Raw genomic sequence first — 22,507 nt, forward strand, 5'->3', positions numbered from 1 at the left:
TCAAATCATCTTAGCATCTTGACAACTTAACAACTTGACAACTCGACAACTTCACATCTTAAATCATCTTAAAACTTTTTGATATGCAAATGCATTTGGTACCAATACAGGGCATCAAGCTCCCAACCAACTTATATGAGCGTAAACAGGCTCTTCAGAGCATCAAGCTCCCAACCAACTTATATGAGCGTAAATAGGCTCTTCAGAGCATCAAGCTCCCAACCAATCGTGTGAATGACTAAGCATTCCAGAGCATCAAGCCCCCAACCAACGTATATGAGTATGCAATGGACTCAACTTCCTACAACTTAGACAACTTCATGAACATCTATGACATCCTAACATCTTGATATCTTGACAACATAACATCTTAATAACTTGATGACTTCATAACGACTTGACGACTTAACAACTCTTATCATCTTAACGTCTTAACATCTTAACATCTTGACAACATATGGATCACATAAATAATTCATGTCATATCATAATATAACAATATCAAATGATAATAAACAACATCTTAAAACATCATATTCATCAATCATAAACAACTTCATATAACATCGTATTTAAACATCAACAATAATTCACTATGTATCTTTGTAAAAACATAATAAATTATCCACAACATATTTTCATGTCAAACCAAAGCTATTGGAAAGATATCACAAATATCAAAAACTTTCATGTTTACAACAAAGATCAATTCAAAACAGAAACATATGAACAAAACGCAAAAACATGAAACAGAGAAGGCTGTCACCGTACAATTCCGCTAAGACCTCCGTGTAGTATTTTCATCATAACTCAAAGACCAAACATCATTTTCACGTCAAACCAGAGCCACTGGAAAGCTAACAAAATTATCTAAAACTTTTATGTTTACGCCTAAGACCAATTCTGTACCGATCAATACCAGTTTTTATTTTAAATTCGGAAAAGTTGTGCTGAAAGTCCATAAAAATTCACTGTGACCTACGTGCAGTAATTTGACCATAACTCAAGTTCTATAAATCCTATTGACGTGAGACCAACGGCATTAGAAAGCTAACATTCATACCTACAACTTTCGTGTTTACACCTAAACCCAGTTCGGAACTTAAACTTGTCAAACTGAGACAATAAAAACGCGTTTTGCACATTGACAGCAAAATCGCAGTTCAGCTGCGATTTCGCTTTGAGGAAATCTTTTCCACTTCGTATTCGATCCAATACTCTCCAAACTTGACCCTAATCATTAACCTATGATTACCCTATCATTAGAACACTAATTATTCATCAACTTACTGTATGCAAATTCAAAGGGTTCTCAAATCTATTAACAACCTATTACAATTATTAAACCCTAATTCTTAAACTCACCAACATCTCATCCAATTTCATGGTTCTAACCTCAAAACTACATCCAATAATCATCATATGGGTTATCTAAGGACTGTATACAATTTCTACATCAATTCAACAAGTTTTCATCATCTAATCATCAAATCTCTCTCAAAACCCTAATTCTCAAATTCTCACAAACTTTCCCCAACTTGTTAGATGCAATCTAATGATTTAACAACTTAATATTAATGCAATATTAATGCAAGATAGTCTCACCCTCACTTTAGATTAATTCCTGAATCAGCAGCAGCGTTCTTCTTTCCTAAGGTGTTCTCCTCTTCTCTTGACTTTTCTCTTCTCTTCTCTTCTTTCTTGTTCTCCTCTTTTCCAAAAAAGCGGTTTTAGGGTAAACTCTTTCTAACCTAAGCTTCTCTATTTATAATACTAAAATATCCTTCCCAAATCTATTTAGGCCCAACAACTTACTCTTCTTTCTATTCTAACCCCCAAATTCACTCACACTAATAATCCTCATATTCTAATAAATAATATTTCTCTACTAAATATATAATAATACACCAAATAACAAATATATATCTATAACAATTAACAAATATATTATGCTAGTAAATACCAACATATAACATAACAAAATATCACTCAACAAAATATATTAACTAAATTATAAAAAGACATCTAATCTCAACAAATCATATATCCCTCATATACATCATATAAATATATAAATATATTCTAAAACTAATTAAAATAATTAAATAAAAAGGAGGGCGTTACAACTCTCCCCAACTTAAAAGAATTTCGTCCTCGAAATTCAAGCACAATAGAAAATAAATTTAGTCATTACTTCTTCAAACAAAACACAAAAACCACATCAAGTTAGTCAGTTAAACATGATCACATAAAAAAAATAACTACTAACTAGAAAACATGACGACACGACACAACGACTCATCTACTTGGCCGGACGGACCGACCTGCTCTGATACCAATTGTAACACCCTGTTTTCCCAACGTAAAAATTTCATAAATAAATCAGAGTTTTTCAACTTTAAACGGAATGCTACACTTCTTAAAAATTCATAAACTGAATAAATAACAATTTATTTTTCAAAATCATTTAACATAAGTAATTCAAAACTTCGCATCGGAAATTAGTTCAACAATAAAAATAATCTTTAGCACGCGGGCCTCAACATAAAAATCTCATAAGTCTTGTTCAATATTTATTCATAAAAATCCATAAGTAATACGTAAGGAATAGAAATAGAAGACATAATCCCATCCTGTTACGTATCAGAGCACCTAAAACACACTTGTGAGGAGTCCACTCACGACCGCAACTAATCCTGGTTACCTGCAAGTTACCCATACGAAGAGCAACATTTCCAAGCAGAGGGGTGAGATTTCTCAAACAATAATATTAAGCATATAAATCATATAAAGTACATTCAACAACTTAAACATCTTATAATTCATTAATCATATCTAATAACTTAAACCTCCTTAACTAGTGTCATTATCCTTCCTACATTAGTCATATACTTCATCAAGTAATCTCAATTATTATTCATAAAACATCTTATCTTAAATCATGATCATAAGCATCAATATCTAACACCAAATATAATCGTAAGCATCATCATATAATTCACATAAGTATCATTATCAAAACATAACATTTATCGAAAACAACTTCATAATCAAGTTCATAATCAACTTCATAAACAAACATCATCATTAAATCATAATCATCAAATCACAATCAAACTTCATAATCAAACCTCACTTAACTCGACAATGCGACTTAACTCGACTATGTAACTCTCAACATCTCAAATCATCTTAGCATCTTGACAACTTAACAACTTGACAACTTCACATCTTAAATCATCTTAAAACTTCTTGATATGCAAATGCATTTGGTACCAATACAGAGCATCAAGCTCCCAACCAACTTATATGAGCGTAAATAGGCTCTTCAGAGCATCAAGCTCCCAACCAATCGTGTGAATGACTAAGCATTCCAGAGCATCAAGCCCCCAACCAACGTATATGAGTATGCAATGGACTCAACTTCCTACAACTTAGACAACTTCATGAACATCTATGACATCCTAACATCTTGATATCTTGACAACATAACATCTTAATAACTTGATGACTTCATAACGACTAGACGACTTAACAACTCTTATCATCTTAACGTCTTAACATCTTGACAACATATGGATCACATAAATAATTCATGTCATATCATAATATAACAATATCAAATGATAATAAACAACATCTTAAAACATCATATTCATCAATCATAAACAACTTCATATAACATCGTATTTAAACATCAACAATAATTCACTATGTATCTTTGTAAAAACATAATAAATTATCCACGACATATTTTCATGTCAAACCAAAGCTATTGGAAAGATATCACAAATATCAACAACTTTCATGTTTACAACAAAGATCAATTCAAAACAGAAACATATGAACAAAACGCAAAAACATGAAACAGAGAAGGTTGTCACCGTACAATTTCGCTAAGACCTCCCTGTAGTATTTTCATCATAACTCAAAGACCAAACATCATTTTCACGTCAAACCACAACCACTGGAAAGCTAACAAAATTATCTAATACTTTTATGTTTACGCCTGAGACCAATTCTGTACCGATCAATACCAGTTTTTATTTTAAATTCGGAAAAGTTGTGCTGAAAGTCCATAAAAATTCACTGTGACCTACGTGCAGTAATTTGACCATAACTCAAGTTCTATAAATCCTATTGACGCGAGACCAACGACATTAGAAAGCTAACATCCATACCTACAACTTTTGTGTTTACACCTAAACCCAGTTCTGAACTTAAACTTGTCAAACTGAGACAATAAAAACGCGTTTTGCACATTGACAGCAAAATCGCAGTTCAGCTGCGATTTCGCTTTGAGGAAATCTTTTTCACTTCGTATTCGATCCAATACTCTCCAAACTTGACCCTAATCATTACCCTATGATTACCCTATCATTAGAACACTAATTATTCATCAACTTACTGTATGCAAATTCAAAGGGTTCTCAAATCTATTAACAACCTATTACAATTATTAAACCCTAATTCTTAAACTCACCAACATCTCATCCAATTCCATGGTTCTAACCTCAAAACTACATCCAATAATCATCATATAGGTTATCTAAAGACTGTATACAATTTCTACATCAATTCAACAAGTTTTCATCATCTAATCATCAAATCTTTCTCAAAACCCTAATTCTCAAATTCTCACAAACTTTCCCCAACTTGTTAGATGCAATCTAATGATTTAACAACTTAATATTAATGCAAGATAGTCTCACCCTCACCTTAGATTAATTCCTGAATCAGCGGCAACGTTCTTCTTTCCTAAGGTGTTCTCCTCTTCTCTTGACTTTTCTCTTCTCTTCTCTTCTTTCTTGTTCTCCTCTTTTCCAAAAAAGCGGTTTTAGGGTAAACTCTTTCTAACCTAAGCTTCTCTATTTATAATACTAAAATATTCTTCGCAAATCTATTTAGGCCCAACAACTTACTCTTCTTTCTATTCTAACCCCCAAATTCACTCACACTAATAATCCTCATATTCTAATAAATAATATTTCTCTACTAAATATATAATAATACACCAAATAACAAATATATATCTATAACAATTAACAAATATATTATGCTAGTAAATACCAACATATAACATAACAAAATATCACTCAACAAAATATATTAACTAAATTATAAAAAGACATCTAATCTCAACAAATCATATATCCCTCATATACATCATATAAATATATAAATATATTCTAAAACTAATTAAAATAATTAAATAAAAAGGAGGGCGTTACATGTATCATGTTACACATGTACAATAAAAATTATTTCGTATTACATGTGTCAATTACAAAAAGCAGGCTGCATGAACAACCTAAATATTATTTAAAGCATATTCCATAAAATAAAAAAGAGAATGTTAAATAACATAATATAGAGATATAATAAAAGAAGATCATCCTAAAAATTCTTTGACATAGGTCGATGATCAGTTGTTATCAACACTCGTTACGTAACTACAATCGTAAAGTAGTTTCATATTATTAAGTTATGCGTGTACCATAATTTTTTTGCTGTATTACATGTGTCAATTACGAAGGAGGTGCAAGTGAATAAGTAATCCATATTATTTAAACTTTTCCAACATTAACATAAATAAACCACGTCCTCTTAATTATTTATTACATTGTCCTCGTGAACTTAGCTCAATTGGTGTGAACAATGCATAATATATGCAAGGTCCGGGATTCAAACCCCGGCCACCACAAAAAAAAAATTATTACATTAAAAAACCATTATATTCACAATTTTGCAAAACATATAATAATACATGATTCACGCATAAAATCATGGACATTTCTTAATGAATGTAAAATATTGTTGGGAATGCATGTGCCACACGATTGCCGTCAATATTGTCTTAGAAACCCTAATTAGAACAAACACATGTGCGTTTAATTTGCGACTTATTATGTGAGTTTTGAAAGAGAAAAAAATCATGAATATGTGTACGTTGTTTGCAACGTTACTTGTAACCACTTAAATGCAATCATGAAAACATTATATGAAGCTCAATAACCACTTAAAGTGACTATATCTCATTAAAACATATTCTTGATAGGAGTTGTTTGAAATTCATTGATTTTACACTTTTATCTGAAGTGATATCTAACATTATCTCAATTTCACTCATCCCTTCAATTAAGAAACACAAAAACATTACAAAGATATTTACGAGTGTGTGAGGACAATAGTTAAAGAAGAAATTTAGTGTAAACTAACCATCATTTTCATTCTTAATTTTCTTTTAACCAAACAACTTTCTAAAAGACTAAAACTATTTGCAGGGTATTGGCCCCAAGAGTGTTCTGGATAGGAATAGGTGGTTCAACATGTTTGGTGTTCGTGCGGATACAAAGAAAATTCTTGCTATGAGGTGCCCTGAAACGGATGCTCAAAAAGTAACTTTGCTAAAATTATGGACATGTCTCTTATATTATGCTTTCTGGCTTAAGTTCTTTAGGCACATGTTTTAATTTTTATCTTTATTCTAGACAATCTAAAACATTTACATGATAATAACGACATTTACTTACTATATCATAAAATCACATGCCTTAATTTTTATTGTAGACAATCTTTGCATGTTGAGTTACATGTAAGGTAAAAGATCTATATTATGTCTTGTAGTTGTCATGTTCATTAGATGGTGCATCTTTGTTTAGCTTTAAGATTCATGAAAATAAAAAAAAATGTATGCAGAATATGATATAAAGTTGTGCTTATTGGGTTGAAAACATCAATGTACTTGTAGGACAAGTTGTTTTTTTTTGAAAATTTTCAGACTCAATTAATTTGAAAAAAATGCATGTAGTGGATCTAACAAACCAATTGGGTTTAGATTAAATTCACTGATTTCTTATGGTAGTGTAGGATATAATCAACGATTTTATGTTTGTAACAAACAAATTTATGCTAAGATATGAAGGAATATAAAGTACTTGTGGTATTTTATAATACTTCAATTGAAGTTCAATAACATGAAACAATCTTTATTTATTTTAACTCACAATCCACTGCACATTTGCACATAGACATATGAAGAGCTAATAAGTTTGAAATAATTTCTTGATCATAATAGAAATTCTCTTTTATTTTCACAGTTATAACTTATGAGTTACCAATATTTGATCTCTTTCCTTTAAGTTTCTCTTTTCATTAATTCACATCAGTTTTGCATTAAATTGTTCTCTTTTGTAGGTATTTTGAAGTTGCAACCATACTCAACATTGATGGAAAAACATGGAATGTTGAAAATCAGTGTCTGTGATCACATACTCAACATCACAGATGCCAAATATCTCTTAAACAATCATCATAGAACTAACCCTCGATGAGAAGGGTTAATTTCACGATATTAGTAAAATAGAGAACCAAAACTGTAACTAATCCTATTTTAAAACATTTTTTCACATTGGTAAAAAAATAGTTTTTCGTTAAAACTTAAAACCAAAATAAATAAATATAATTTATAGTTTTGTTTTTTAAGAAAACGTTAAAATTATAGGGAAAATTATTGAGTTTGTCATCGTCATTCTTTACTTAGAGTAACTCTCAATTTTCTCTATCTTTTCATTTTATTTCAAGATTAATTTAAAAAACAATACGGTAATTAGAAAAATGGATCATCCCCTTCTCATTCTTTACTTAGAGTAACTCTCAATTTTCTTTATCTCTTCATTTTATTTCAAGATTAATTTAAAAAACAATACGGTAATTAGAAAAATGGATCATCTCCTTCAGATCTTGTCTCCTTCCCTCAATCTTAGTCATTCGATCAATGTAACAGTCGTAAATTTAAAATCAAATAATCATGCCGGTGGTGATAAAAAATCACGGCGGCGGCCTCCAACACCTACAACCCTTAATCTTCATACCCTCTTCCTTTCAAAACATAACATCTTGCCTCCTGTAAACTCCCACTTTTAATTTGATCAAACATCCTCCCAAATTCAAGTTCATCTAAATCCTCAAGCAAAGCAAATCTACAAATTCCCCACAATTTCAACTCATACGATAAAGCAAATAATTCATAGAAAAATAAGATTTTCTACATATTCTTATATTCTCATTTAATAAATCGAATCACACTCTCTATGTTTCTATGTCAATTGTAAGAAAGAGGAAGCGGGTAAGGTAGAGACGTCGTGCCGTTTACCTTCGTCTTCCCCGTCGCCAACGTCTTGTACATGAAAGTCATGTTTTCCGTTGTGGGCGGCCACTAGGTTGAGGAGTCTCATGCTTCCTGACCCTTTAGTTGCGTCACTACCGTTGTGTTCCCCATTGCCGGCGTCATGCATTTAAGGGTTTGCTGTTGGGTTTCATAAGGAGTCTCGTTCGTGTTTTCCAATTTATGGCATCGTTCAAGATTTAGGGATTTGGATATATTTTGCTTTTTTCCTTTTAAATTTACCACCGTTAGATTGATCGAATGACTAAGATTGAAGGAAGGAGAGAGAAGGAGACAAAATATGGAGAGGATCGTGTTCCATTAGTTTAAGATAATAATTAGGCAAAATACATCCGTTTGTCATTTAAGTTTGACAAAAATATCGGGTTAATCATTTAAGTTTGACAAAATATCGACTTAATCATTTACATTTTTAAAGTTTCAAATAGGTCATTTTAAGTTTTAAATAAGTCATTTATGTTGTTAATTTAATGCACATATTTAAAGTTTTTTAAGTTTCAAATTGGTTCTTAAAAGGGTAATAAAGACCTATTTTTTAAAATTTTTTTAAGTTTCAAATTTGTCCTTCAAAGGGTAATAAAGACCTATTTTAAAGCTTAAAAAACTTCAAGTACTAACATAATACTTTTGTCAACTTAAAAGACTGAAAAAGGTATTTGGTCTAATAATTATTCGCCGAAGATAATACTCCCTCTCGTCCTATTTACAAGAAACAATTACTCCCTGGGAATGATGAAAGTTGTATTGAAAATTGAAATGACTCAGTTATTTTGGGACACTTTTTTTTAGTAAATGAGTCAGATATTCCGGGACGGAGGGAGTAACTTTTTAGATACATTAAATAATTTATGTATTTGGTTTAGGTCCTTAACTAGATACATACATTATCCCATGTATCTAAAAAGTCAATTTTTCTTGTAAATAGGACCGGAAGGAGTAGCGATGAAAGTAAAAATGCATAGTATTTTTTGTGGGAGGAAAAGAAAGAAAAATGATTCACTACAATTATAAGCAATAGGAGAGTGTGTGAAGTTAGGGATGCAAAAGCTGCGTGGTTAGTTAGTGCACCTCACATTCGTTCACTCACCTCACCATGCCGTTTCAGATGATGCGAATTCGAATGCGGATTCCCTCCGCCGGCATCTTCAGACTCGCTGCTCGTCATTTCCTCACCACCACCACAACAACAACCACTAACCTCCGCATTCGTCTTTCATCTCCCTCACCCGCCGCCCTAAACCACCATAGACACAGGACCTTCGCTGTTCCGCTTTTTCACCAACAAACCTCCACTTACGGCCGTTTTGCCTTCAAAGACGTTTCCTCTGATGAATCCGACCTCGAATTCGCTTCTTCTCGCCCTCAACAACATCATCAACAACAACAACAACAACTGGTAGCTTCTTATTTTCATTTCCTTTTTATATTCCTATCGCTATCACTATATTTGTTACTTACGCTGTTCACTAATTATACTCTGCCATAGCTTAAGCTTTTATGAATAACATATTTCTATAACACAATAATATAAAATAGTCACACGGTTTTTTGTATTATCTATATGCTGTTTTTCATAAGCGATTCTGTAGAATTTATGGAAATAAGTTGAAAAAACAAATAGCTAATGAACATTTCAGAACCTGTTTTCGTGAGTTCTCCAAGAGAGTGTCACAACTCACAAGTGCTTATACTCGTAGATAAATTCAAAAAAGCCATTCAAATAGGCTCTTTAAAGTAGATTGAATTGAATAAAACTTGGCCAGTCGTCGCCTGCTCTTAAGAGTGATTTTGCTTATTATTAGGGGGATTCGACTCTTGAAAACATTGATTCTTGGAGATGGAAACTCACCATGCTTCTTCGCAATAAAGATCAGCAAGAAGTTGTGTCCAATGAGAAAAAAGACCGCCGTGATTTTCTGCAACTTGAAACATTAGCTACCAGGATGGGATTATACAGGTATGTTCAATTCCACATTAATTAATTCATATTTTATTCTATTTCATTTTTTAGTTTTATAAATATACATATTTTACTCTGGCAGTCGACAATATGCAAGAGTTGTTGTTTTTAGCAAGGCGCCTTTGCCGAATTATCGCCCTGACCTCGATGATAAGCGTCCGCTCAGAGAGGTATGTATTACTTTGCATCAAATGAGTTCCTTTCTGTTATTTTAATTCTTGCGCGTAAAGGAAAAAAAGCACCTTCCTTTTCTTTGGACCTTTGGTGACAAATTTTAATGCATGAACTGGTTTAATTGAATGAATTTGATGGACCTGTAAAGTTTGGGGTGAAGGAAATCACTTTTAGGGGACAGTTTATTTGAATTACAATTGTAGTTGCAAACCTAGAGCTGTAATTTAGTTCAGTTCAACTCTAATATTATTGTTTGATGTCCTCAATGCTACACGTGAAGTAGACTTTGTTGTGGTTACTGGTGGTAGTGATGGTGTTGATGATAGTAGCGGTGGTGGTGGAGGGGGGATTTGTGTATGTGGCAGTGAAAATCGGTGAAACAGGCTTGCTGACAGACATTTTTATGTTACCGTTTTGGTATGGTAATTGGAGGAGACAAAAGTGTAGGTAATGATGAGAGAGGTTAAGGTGAATGATTGGTGAGGTATGGAGAAGAAATGCATGAATTGATTTTGATGATGACACCTCATCATTTTAATGATGTGGAAAAATATGTGATTTGGTGTCAATTAATTGTTTTGTGACTCTGTTTTTATGATAATAATAGATTCCTAGCAGCAAACAGTGCAAAGAATTATAAGCAGAAAACAACTGTCTTAATGTTTAACACTGGAAAATTGCGCTGTTTGGAAAAGTCTATTGTTAGGAACCCAAGAATTGGATTCCAAAGAAATTAACAATTTTATTAAGAAATAGGATAGAACAGGAGAGAATATCTCCTCAAGGGTTTCCCCTTCACAATAGAGAATACTCTGTTCAAAATTACAATATTCAAAATATACTCTCTAACCATTGTGTTTTCTTATTTATACATGTACTGTCTAACTAATCTAAATAACAAACTAATTAACCTCTCTAACAACTCGTAACTATAACCCAGATAACAAACTAACTAACTTCTCTAACAACTCATAATTACTTTAACTACTATAATTTCCATTTATTCTATATCCTAACATCTATCCTCTCTTGCACATATCCTGCTGCTTTTCTATGTTCTGCAGGTAACCTTACCATTTGGTGTTCATAGAGAAGTAGACACTCATCTCCTTGCTCATCTTTCACATAAGGCTACAAAAAGAGTAGGCTCTTTCGATGATTCCTTGCATAGATCAAGGGATGATGGAAGCATTCATGCGGATGAAGGGATTTATGGGCATCCGGAACCCATGAGCCATAATAGTGTTGCCAAAGAGAAAATCCTTCGACGAAGAAGTTTGCAACTGCATCATCAACAACAAGACTGGCAGGTTTCTTGTTTTTCAGTTGTTTTAAGTAATCTCGGCTTATTTCACATTCCTATTGTGTGTGTGTGTGCGCGTGTGAATTTATGGAAATATATAATGTAATTTTATATTCAGCAATGTTTTTAGGTTCAGCCATGATCTTTTTCATAATAGTTATATCTTTTATTCTGGCCATATATCTTATACATATCTTTTTTCTTAAGATTTATATCTTTTAGGTATAACTACAATGAAGGTCCTTGGGATTTTTGAGGATTTTCAAATATGTCATTGAACTATAAAAATTTGTAATCCAGTCTCTGAATTTGGAGTTTAGGCCCTGAACAATTTTTTTAATTAGGTCCCTGAAATTTGTAATTAGGCCTGTCCTGAACTTTTAAAATATTTGTAATTGAGGGACCTAATTACAAGTTATTTAAAAGTTCAATCATCTGATTCTTTTTTTCAAATTAAGGGCCTAATTACAATTTGTTGATTAGTTTAGTGACTCTCAGTTGCAATTTTTTTTAGTTCAAAGACCTATTTAAAAATCCGCAAATAGTTGAGGAACTTATAGAGTAAATAAACTTATCTTTTAGCCTGGCCATTTGAAATCATATATCTTTTACATATCTTTCAAGTAAAACTCTTGGATAGAGGCATGAAGCAGAGTGGCTGACCCCAAAACTTATAAAGTGGGATGGCCTCTATACTGAAGATTACAGTAAAAGTTATATCATTTCCAAAAAGAAAAGATGCATCAAATTAAAGGCATATTATTAATACTAAATAATACTTTTAAGCTAAGTACACAAGTTAATAACAACAAAAATTATAGAATTAAGTTTAAAACTACGATGATTGAAGGATATAGTGGCAACAAAGAACATGAAGGGTGAAAAAATAAAATAATCACAAGAGATGGTGAGAAACACTACAAAAATGTAATCCAAAAATGCTCTGCTATCTAGTATCCATAATGGGGGCCAGCCATATTTCCCATTTTGCCCTTCACCAATTTTTTTAAATTATTTTTCTAATTTTTATATTTTTAATAACTTTTAACTATTTTTTAATTTTTATGTTTTTAACTATTTTCCGATTTTTTCTCCCAAATTCAGTTGCTTCTACATTGCCGTTGTGGGAGATTGCTATAAAGACGCTATTGTGCATTATCATTATCTATCAATTTAACAATACATTTTTAGTGGAGAGCAACACTATTAGTACATTAAAGCAATTATGGAATTAGGCTTATTAAATTGCAAATTTTCCAACTTGTTGATTAATCAATTTTGATTGAATATTCAAGATCTACATTTGATGGTTGCAATTCGTGTTATATGGTTTGTTACCTTGATATATCATACGATGTCAGTTGTTTATTGATATTTTCTCTAAGTGAAATTTTTCTATACTTGAATCTTTTTGTCATTGTTATAACATATGTTGGTTTATTCAAAGGAATCTCCCGAAGGCCAAAAGATGCTTGAATTTCGCCGAAGTCTTCCTGCATTCAAAGAGAAAGATGCATTTTTGAAAGTTGTTTCAGAGAATCAGGTGAAAAAGGAATAAAGGGTGCCCTCTGCGATTTGTAATTTATTACTCCCTCCGTCCCACAATAACTTTCATCTTTGACCATTTCACACATGATAAAAAAATGATAAATGAAAAAAAGAGAATGATGATTTTACTAATTTATCCTTATTAACCATTATTGTATTCCCATTATGATAAAGGCAAATTGAAGAATAATAACTTGGGAGTGATGTACATAATATTAATTAGAGGATACAATTGGAAAAAATAATTAACTTATAAATTCTTGTTGTGAATTGATGTCAATATTTCTTACTTTTACAAGAAGCTGTTTGTTTTTGATAAATTAGGATATTATTATCATTATCATTATAATCATCATCATCATCATCATCATCATCATCATTATTATTATTATTATTATTATTATTATTATTATTATTATTATTATTATTATTATTCTTATTCTTATTCTTATTCTTATTCTTATTATTATTATTATTACTACTACTATTATTATGATTATCATCTAAAACAATTTTTTTTTATGTTCATCCAACATCAGTTATAACTTATATCTCACCTGCGAACTTTTAGTCTCTTTTAATATTGTGCACTGCAGCACATCATTGCTGTATTACATTGCATATTGATATATGTGGAGCTTCTGCATGGACGCAAACTAGATTGCATATTGAATCAAGCAGGCATGTGAAATATTAGGATGGAATACTAGCATGGAGAGATATAGACACTCAAATATAACAAATTTGTGCACATGTAGAAGATTATAGATTAAATTAGATAAAAAATATTACAAGATACTAAGTAAACTTTGAACTACATTGTCTCTTCATATGTTACAATAGTCAGAAGCGAACAATCAAATTGAATCACTTACAGTTTCTGAGTAAATGATAACTTAGAATGGGTAACATATGTGGTAATAGTTTTTCTGCAGGTCTATTTATTGTTGAGGATATTAATACCAATATGCTTGTGCTGCTGAATGATAATTTGTATTAATTGGTATCACTAATGAAAATTTGCAGGTCATTGTCGTCTCAGGTGAAACTGGTTGTGGTAAGACCACACAACTTCCTCAATACATATTAGAATCTGAGATTGAAGCTGCACGTGGATCTCTATGTAACATAATTTGTACTCAGCCTAGAAGAATATCTGCTATATCTGTTTCTGAAAGAGTTGCAGCAGAACGTGGGGAAAAATTGGGAGAATCTGTTAGTTTCTTGTACCTTTTTTAGCTTGCCATTGCTCGGACTACTTAAACTTATATGCTATCTGCTTGACTTCAATTATTTGCATGTTTTCCATTCTGAAAGGTTGGTTATAAAGTTCGGTTGGAGGGTATGAGAGGGAGGGATACTCGTCTTCTTTTTTGCACCACAGGTGTGTTATTGCGGAGACTACTTGTGGATAGAAGTTTAAAAGGTGTAACTCATGTTATTGTTGATGAAATTCATGAACGTGGAATGAATGAAGGTAGCGATGATATTGTTTAATTCCAATATTGTTTTGTTATGAGATTCATTTCTATGCACCGACAGTGCAGAACTTTTTTATGCATGCATCCAATCAAATCGCACCATAATGCCACTTTATAGGTTAATTCCTAAAATATCTCCATAAATACCTACATGGCGTGATTTGATTAGAGGCAAGTGTAAAAAAACTTGAAACCGTTGGTGTATATAAATTAAATCCTTGTTATATTTAATATGTCAGTATGATGCTTACCACTGACTTTCACTTTTGTCAGATTTTCTTCTCATTGTCCTGAAGGATCTCCTCCCTCGTCGTCCTGATTTGAGATTAGTTTTGATGAGTGCAACCTTAAATGCTGAGCTTTTTTCTTCATATTTTGATGGTGCCCCAACGATGCATATCCCTGTAAGCTCAGAATACTCATTTCTGCATCTTAATTGAAGTTCAAATGATGCTATCCCAATATAGTTTACTATGTTGTTGTATTTCAGCAGTCATATAATCTATTCTGATGTGATTCATTCTTTAACTTTGCAATGATCAGCGATGTTCCGTTTTTATGGACATGATGAATTTTCTCTCTTGATAATGATTGTATAAGCTTTTAAAAGTCAAACTGTGTACTTTAGTAATTCAACAACTTAGCTGTTGAAAGAAATGCTTCTGTTGGAGTTATTTTGCATATTAACATTTATTCAACTTGCTTTTTGGCCAATATTTCCACAAACTAGTATATGAAATGAAAATTCCCAAATTTGCTGCTTTGGCTATGACTGCACATTTGCTTACAGATGTTGTGAAAGGACACAATAAATTTTTATGTTTTTGGGACATGTGCAATATGTAGGGGTTTACCTTTCCAGTTCGAGCACAATTTCTTGAGGATATTCTGGAAAGGACTGGATATCGTTTGACTCCTTATAATCAAATTGATGACTATGGTCAAGAAAAAACATGGAAAATGCAGAAACAAGCCCAGTCTTTCAAAAAACGAAAGAGCCAGATTGCTTCTGCTGTTGAGGTACACAAGTTGATCTGGAAATATTTTCTTTGCTTTGTCTTCTTTTTTTGGGATGTTATTTTTTTGACTAGTTATGTTAATTTTTCTATGATGTTGCATAGGATGCATTAGAGGTTGCAGACTTTAAGGGGTATAGCCTACGCACTAAGGAGTCAATGTCCTGCTGGAACCCTGATTCAATTGGTTTCAACCTTATTGAACACGTGCTTTGCCACATTGTTAAGAATGAAAGGCCAGGTGCTGTTTTGGTTTTTATGACTGGTTGGGATGATATAAACTCTTTGAAGGATAAACTCCACGCTCATCCTTTGTTGGGTGATCAGAGCCGAGTATTACTTCTTGCGTGCCATGGCTCTATGTCCAGCTCAGAGCAGGTGACCTTGCTAGTAATAGACTGAAATACTACCACAGTAAATGCTACTACTTGTTGCTATCTGTTTTACGATTTAATATATGTCTTATGTGTACTTTTTTTATTAAAATATTGGGAATAATGAGTCTCTTAAGCTTCTCTTGGTCTCTCTCAGATCCAGCACTCCTCTTGCACTTTCCTTTAAATCACACTGTCTTTTATTATTTAAATCAATCAGGTTTTTGTACTCTAACTGAATATATATATATATATATATATATATATATATATATATATATATATATATATATATATAATTTCATTTATTCATTCAATATAGCGTATAGTGAATTCTGTTTGTTTTCTTTTATCTTGCAGAAATTAATATTTGAAAATCCTGGAGGAGGGGTGAGGAAGATTGTTCTGGCTACTAATATGGCAGAGACTAGTATTACTATCAATGACGTTGTATTTGTGGTTGATTGTGGAAAAGCAAAGGAGACATCATATGATGCATTAAATAACACTCCTTGTTTGCTTCCATCTTGGATCTCAAAAGCTGCTGCCAGACAGGTATTTGATTGTTCAAATTAATTTTTTAAAATTTAGATTATTCGAGAATTTATTTGTCTATTTCCTTTTGAAAGGAAAATGGTCAGATAGAGTCTGTTTGCTATAGATTATTTGAGTAAAAAACACTTTTTTAAAGACATCGATTGTTAAAATAATAATAATAAAATAAAAAGAGTTTGGCCCTTGTATCACAATCTTTCGAATATGAAAGGTTTGACCCTTGTATTACCCTCATTTTCGTCCTGTAAGTGTCTGTAGTGTAGAACCATTATCAGGGATCTATATAAAAGCACACAGCCCTGAGCCCTGTTTTTGGTTCCATTATTGTATTTTAGTTCATGAAATATACAATTTGAAGTGCAATATATTTCTCGTATATATTTTCATTCATGAATATATATATTTGCGTGTGACTACATTAACATAGAAACATTTATATATAAATAATTATGTTAGTATATACTTTTAAATTATGTTCTAAGTTAATAATGTTCTTTGGCAAAAAAAAAGTTAATATTGTTCACATTATCATATAAAATATATTCAAGAAATATTGCTACATCTGATTGTATTCAAATTTATATAAAAAGTGACTTCAAACGAACATGTTTTTTTCAAATGATTTTTATGCCCTTCATTGTAATTTTGTAAAAAAAGCACTTCTAGATAACCATACCCTAACCATAGTAATTAAAACCGGACCGGTCGGATTGGGAACCCGTCATATGTCCGGTTTAATAGGGCCCGTGAACTGCACTGTGGCAGAACCATTCAAAAACAGCCAAACCGGTTAAAAACAACTAAAAGCGGAGGTTTCCCGGTTGCACACGATTCAAAAGAACACATCTTTTTTTTGAATCACGCACAAAAGTCGCCGTTTTGCATTTTGGGTTAAATGGGCCTCGCAATCACATTCCTCAACTAACCCAAATCATGACAAGGTGATATTAGTTGCTATGCAGTACACACTTCAATCTCATGCTCCACACTCTATTCTTAACTTTTCGATGTGGGATTCGTCCATGAAGCAAATAGCACAGGGAATGAACATGCAAGCAAATTGACTGTTCAGGAAGCAGTATGTTTATGTAGTTATGTCACATTCTATGGAAAAGGCCTTTTTCCATGAGTAGAAAAAGTCAAACACACTTTCCAATGCATATACTTTTTAGAAAGATTTCCAATAATGTGTGTGCCTTGTTAAAGGCACACACATTATTGGAGTAGAAATAGATTGAAGTAATGTGTCAATTGGAAACAGATGAACCTAGTGCTTTTGGTGGATTACTGTAGTTGGATCATGAACCATTGTTAACATGTGATTGTTGCTATCGAGTTGCCCTACATCTTTCAAGAAGTTAAGCTGCCAAATATGACTCCTTTATATGCATAGAGCTTCATAATGTATTCTTTACCATATTCTTTTGGATTTATCTTTGGTAGTCTGGTGCTTAGCAAATTTACATTTTTTTTCTGTAGAGAAAAGGAAGGGCAGGTCGTGTTCAATCTGGCGAATGCTACCATCTTTATCCCAGATGTGTTTATGATGCTTTTGCTGATTATCAATTGCCAGAGCTTTTAAGAACACCTTTACAGTCCTTATGTCTACAAATAAAAAGTCTACAACTTGGAAGCATCTCTGAGTTTTTATCTAGTGCTCTCCAGCCACCAGAGCCTCTGTCGGTAAACATCATTGCACTTGTTTTTGGAACTTGAACTGAAATAGGATGGTTGTTTGAATTTATTTTCAATGAAATCTATGTATTGATTTAAGACATTCTTCATCTTGCATCAGTGTTGTTTTATTCAATTTCCTATGTTGTCAATTGCAGGTTCAAAATGCTGTTGATTATTTGAAAATTATTGGTGCTTTAGACGAGAATGAAAATTTGACAGTTCTAGGTAAAAGAACTTATACTTTCTGCATCTTGGTCTCAGCTTCTCCTGCCATTTTACTATCTACTGATGCCACTGTTTTCCCAAACCTTTTTTTATGCATTATTTTGATTTATTTCAAGAGTCACTGAGGATATTGAGTTGTCAATTTTCAGGGCGCAAGTTGTCAATGCTTCCGGTAGAGCCTAAGCTTGGCAAGATGCTCATCTTGGGAGCTATTTTCAACTGTTTGGATCCCATATTGACTGTTGTTGCTGGGCTTAGCGTGAGAGATCCATTTGTTGTGCCGGCTGACAAGAAGGATGTAAGTTATGAGCACTGCTAATATCTCCCCCGCCTCTCCCCATGCCATGTTGCTCTTGATAGAAATAGTGGTGGATTATATTAGTTTTGATGTTGTTAGTTGTTACACGAGTCCAAATATTTTTGTTGGACATAAAGTGTAGTAAGTTCTTATATTTGCGCTGCTTTGTTTATTATATTGGCCTAAACTCATGCACTCGTCTCTGAATTTGTTGATTAGGTTGATCCCATTGAAATGAACATGGATTCATATATTTTTTTGTTGCAAGAACTGTAGTTATATTTGTTTATATTTGATATTAAAATATTGTTGTCTCATTCATTATTTTGCTTGGGATCAAATCAATATTGCTATGCTAGGTGTATGCTAGGCAGAGAAGATATGGCTTTGTATTTGTCATTACTCATGAATACTTCCCTAGACACAAATGATTTTATAACTAACACCCACCCCCTTAATGAAGAGCCCTTTGAGCTTGAAGCGTAGACCACAGTAGAAGAATGGGGCAACAAGGGTGAAACTCTACTACTCTAGTCCACATGGTCATAGAGGCTTTGATGCAATATTATAAACCAGCTATCCCATAATATGCTAAATTTGTTAAGTGAAGGTACATGAATTGCGTTGTACCTAAGATTATTTAATTATTTACTTTTATTTTTTATGCAGCTTGCAGAGTCGGCCAAGGCCCAGATTGCTGCTCGTGGATACAGTGATCATCTTGCACTTGTTCGTGCTTATGATGGTTGGAAAGATGCTGAAGCACAGCAAGCTGGTTACGAGTTCTGTTGGCGTAATTTTCTCTCGTCTCAAACTCTTAGGGCTATTGACTCTCTCCGAAAGCAATTCTTTCACTTGCTCAAAGATATTGGTCTGGTTGGCAACAATTCTGAAACCAACAATAAATGGAGTAATGAGGAGCATCTGCTCCGAGCAGTTATCTGTGCGGGTTTGTTTCCTGGAATATCCTCTGTTGTGGTAATCCACTTACGAGTCCTTTTCATTTCTCTGATACTTCAATTTTAGTTTACACTGTTTCAAATTTGTCCGGGCTTTGATGCATGTTGAATTGTTCTGTCTGCATAATTCATTTTCTACAGTTATGGCATTTTCATGAAAGTAACATACCTGCAAATAACACACATTTATGCACACATGCAGTAGCATATATGACTATATGAGCCACATGGGCTTACATATTTGCTCTCAATAATTTTGTTTCTTATTTCAATTTCAACTATATTTCTCAGTTTAAAAAATGACTGCATTAAGTTCCCCTAATGTTCGTTGTTGATATTAAATTAACTGCACTTTTTTTCATCAATGTCATATCATATCTTCATCAGCGAACATGAAAAAAGTAACTTCTCATTACATCTAATATCACACCAGCAAAAAACAAAGATAATGAAAGACAGTATTTCCATATCAAAAGTAGGATATTATTGGAGGAATTAATTACATCGATATGAAAATGATGGAGGTGACGATAACATGGCAATTACGGGGACATTAGTTGATCTTTGTTAAAATAAGGACTACTGAAATTGTAATTTAAGAAAATATTTATACATATTTTGTAACATTCATAAATGTTCGTGTCTTTGGGTATTGCATATAGATATGGAGGGAAGGCTGTCCATTGTGTTTTATATGTAAATTAGTTGAATTTTCCCATGTAATTCTTTTTGATGTGAGGTCGTGAAAAATGTTATGCAGAACAAGGAAAAGTCAATATCACTGAAAACAATGGAGGATGGTCAGGTTCTTCTGTATGCTGTAAGTTTCCTCTTCCAATATCTGATGTTTTCATCAATCCTTGTACGTTTATGACCAAGTTTTGTTTTGGGGGAAAATATAATCCATTAAAGTTCTAAAATTTTGTTGCTGCATCGTGTAGAACTCGGTAAATGGAAGTGTAGCCAAAATTCCATACCCATGGATAGTGTTTAATGAAAAGATTAAAGTGAATACAGTATTCCTTAGGGATTCAACTGGCATATCTGATTCCATGCTGCTCTTATTTGGCGGGAACATATCCAAAGGTGGACTGGTAAGTTCATACTCTGTTTTTTCTTCACGTTTCCCCTCGACCAGTTGTTCTTTATTGTTTATATCTGCTGGTTCCTTTTGACTACTCTTTGTGCTTTTACATATGGTGAACATATGATTCCTTTGACAGGATGGTCACCTAAAAATGTTGGGAGGGTATCTAGAATTTTTCATGAAACCAGAATTAGCCAAGACGTACTCAACTTTGAAGAGGGAACTGGAAGAATTGATACATAAAAAAGTAAGTTCAATTTATTGACCATAACTTAAAACTTTGATACTTATCAAGGGAATAATTCAGCTGTGTAGCCATATTTTCCCCTCAATTTCCAGTCTCTCTTCAAGTCCTTGACATAATTACTTTATGCTCTGCTTGTTATGCCAGCTTGTGGATCCTATGTTCGATATACACTCGCATAATGAGCTTCTTTCAGCTGTTAGACTGTTGGTATCAGAGGACCACTGCGACGGAAGATTTGTCTATGGTCACCAGGTCTTACCACAGTTAAAGAAGGAAACGAAATCCAAAAGTGGTGATGGAGCTGGGGGTGATAATTCTAAAAATCAGCTTCAAACATTCCTCAGCAGGGCTGGACATCAGTTACCAACTTACAAAACACAGGAGCTGAGAAACAACCAATTCCGTTCTACTGTCATATTCAACGGCTTGGATTTTGTTGGCCAGCCATGCAACAACAAGAAGCTAGCAGAAAAATCTGCTGCTGCTGAGGCTATTCTATGGTTAAAAGGGGATAATACCCATTCATCTGGTGATATTGATCATGCATCTGTGCTTTTGAAGAAAAGCAACAAGAAAAGTAAAAAAAAATCGTTTAGTGATGCTAAATGGAGTTAAGTTACCTTTGCGAGACATATTTTTGGATAGGTTTGTTTGATAGGATCCTATACCAAGGCTTGTCTATGGTCTCTATGTGGTGCAATCGAATCAGGGATAAATTTACCGGCAAGAGTGTACAGAGCTATTAGGGATCTTGAATCTTGAATCTGAAAGGTATAGATCTTAGCCCTTGATTTTGTAATGGGGGGATTGTATCTAGAGTCCACATAAATTAGGGGCACATTCCAAGATGTGTATTCCTACAATTGCTTTTACTAAGTCTGACCCGGAGTACAGCATGGGTAGCTGAGCAGCTACTGTACTTGCAATGAATTCATGAAAAATGGAGAGTGTAAGCAGCTAAAATTCATATCCACAGGCTAATGATGCTTTCTGTTCTGCATCACTCTTGTGGGCAAAGAAGAGATACTTTACAAGGTAATCACTCGCAATATTTAAAGTGCATTTCTAAGAGTTGTAGTTACTTTGTTAATCAAGCCATCCGATCATCGGGTTAAATTATAGAATATGTAGTTATAATTATTTTTACGCTCAAGAGGATTATGGTGCATGTTAGACCTCTTGAGATGAATTCTTTTCAAGCTGATATTGTAAGCTATAAGAGATAACTTTAATGAATAGGGAGATCAGATTTGATTTACTTAATTTCATTTGATTTACTTAATTTCATTATCTGTTTAGGAAAACAAGTGAGCTGATTTATTAAGTTGTACAATAATTTTTAGAACTAGAATCTTCTATAGCGACAATGCAAACTCAGTTTGACAGTGCTTTGAGTTTTTACAGCCTTCAAAGTT

General features: G+C 32.9%; 1 protein-coding gene across 1 annotated transcript; it reads left to right on the forward strand.

Annotated features, from left to right (window-relative positions):
• The first annotated feature begins 9,222 nt into the window (after positions 1–9,222).
• LOC146934765 (DEA(D/H)-box RNA helicase family protein) lies at positions 9,223–22,477 on the forward strand. Its single transcript, XM_085706701.1, has 19 exons — positions 9,223–9,584; positions 9,991–10,145; positions 10,231–10,318; positions 11,387–11,632; positions 13,073–13,168; positions 14,200–14,388; positions 14,491–14,650; positions 14,928–15,058; positions 15,501–15,674; positions 15,776–16,048; positions 16,405–16,599; positions 18,079–18,282; positions 18,432–18,501; positions 18,651–18,799; positions 19,469–19,777; positions 20,519–20,578; positions 20,700–20,852; positions 20,982–21,092; positions 21,237–22,477. Exons 1-19 carry the CDS (start codon positions 9,282–9,284, stop codon positions 21,705–21,707), a joined length of 3,537 nt encoding a protein of 1,178 aa, XP_085562827.1. The 5' UTR covers positions 9,223–9,281; the 3' UTR covers positions 21,708–22,477.
• The last annotated feature ends 30 nt before the right edge of the window (positions 22,478–22,507 follow it).

Source organism: Medicago sativa, chromosome 4, assembly GCF_051527215.1.
Source record: "Medicago sativa cultivar Bolivia chromosome 4, Bolivia_mono, whole genome shotgun sequence".
Classification (NCBI taxonomy): Eukaryota; Viridiplantae; Streptophyta; class Magnoliopsida; order Fabales; family Fabaceae; genus Medicago; species Medicago sativa.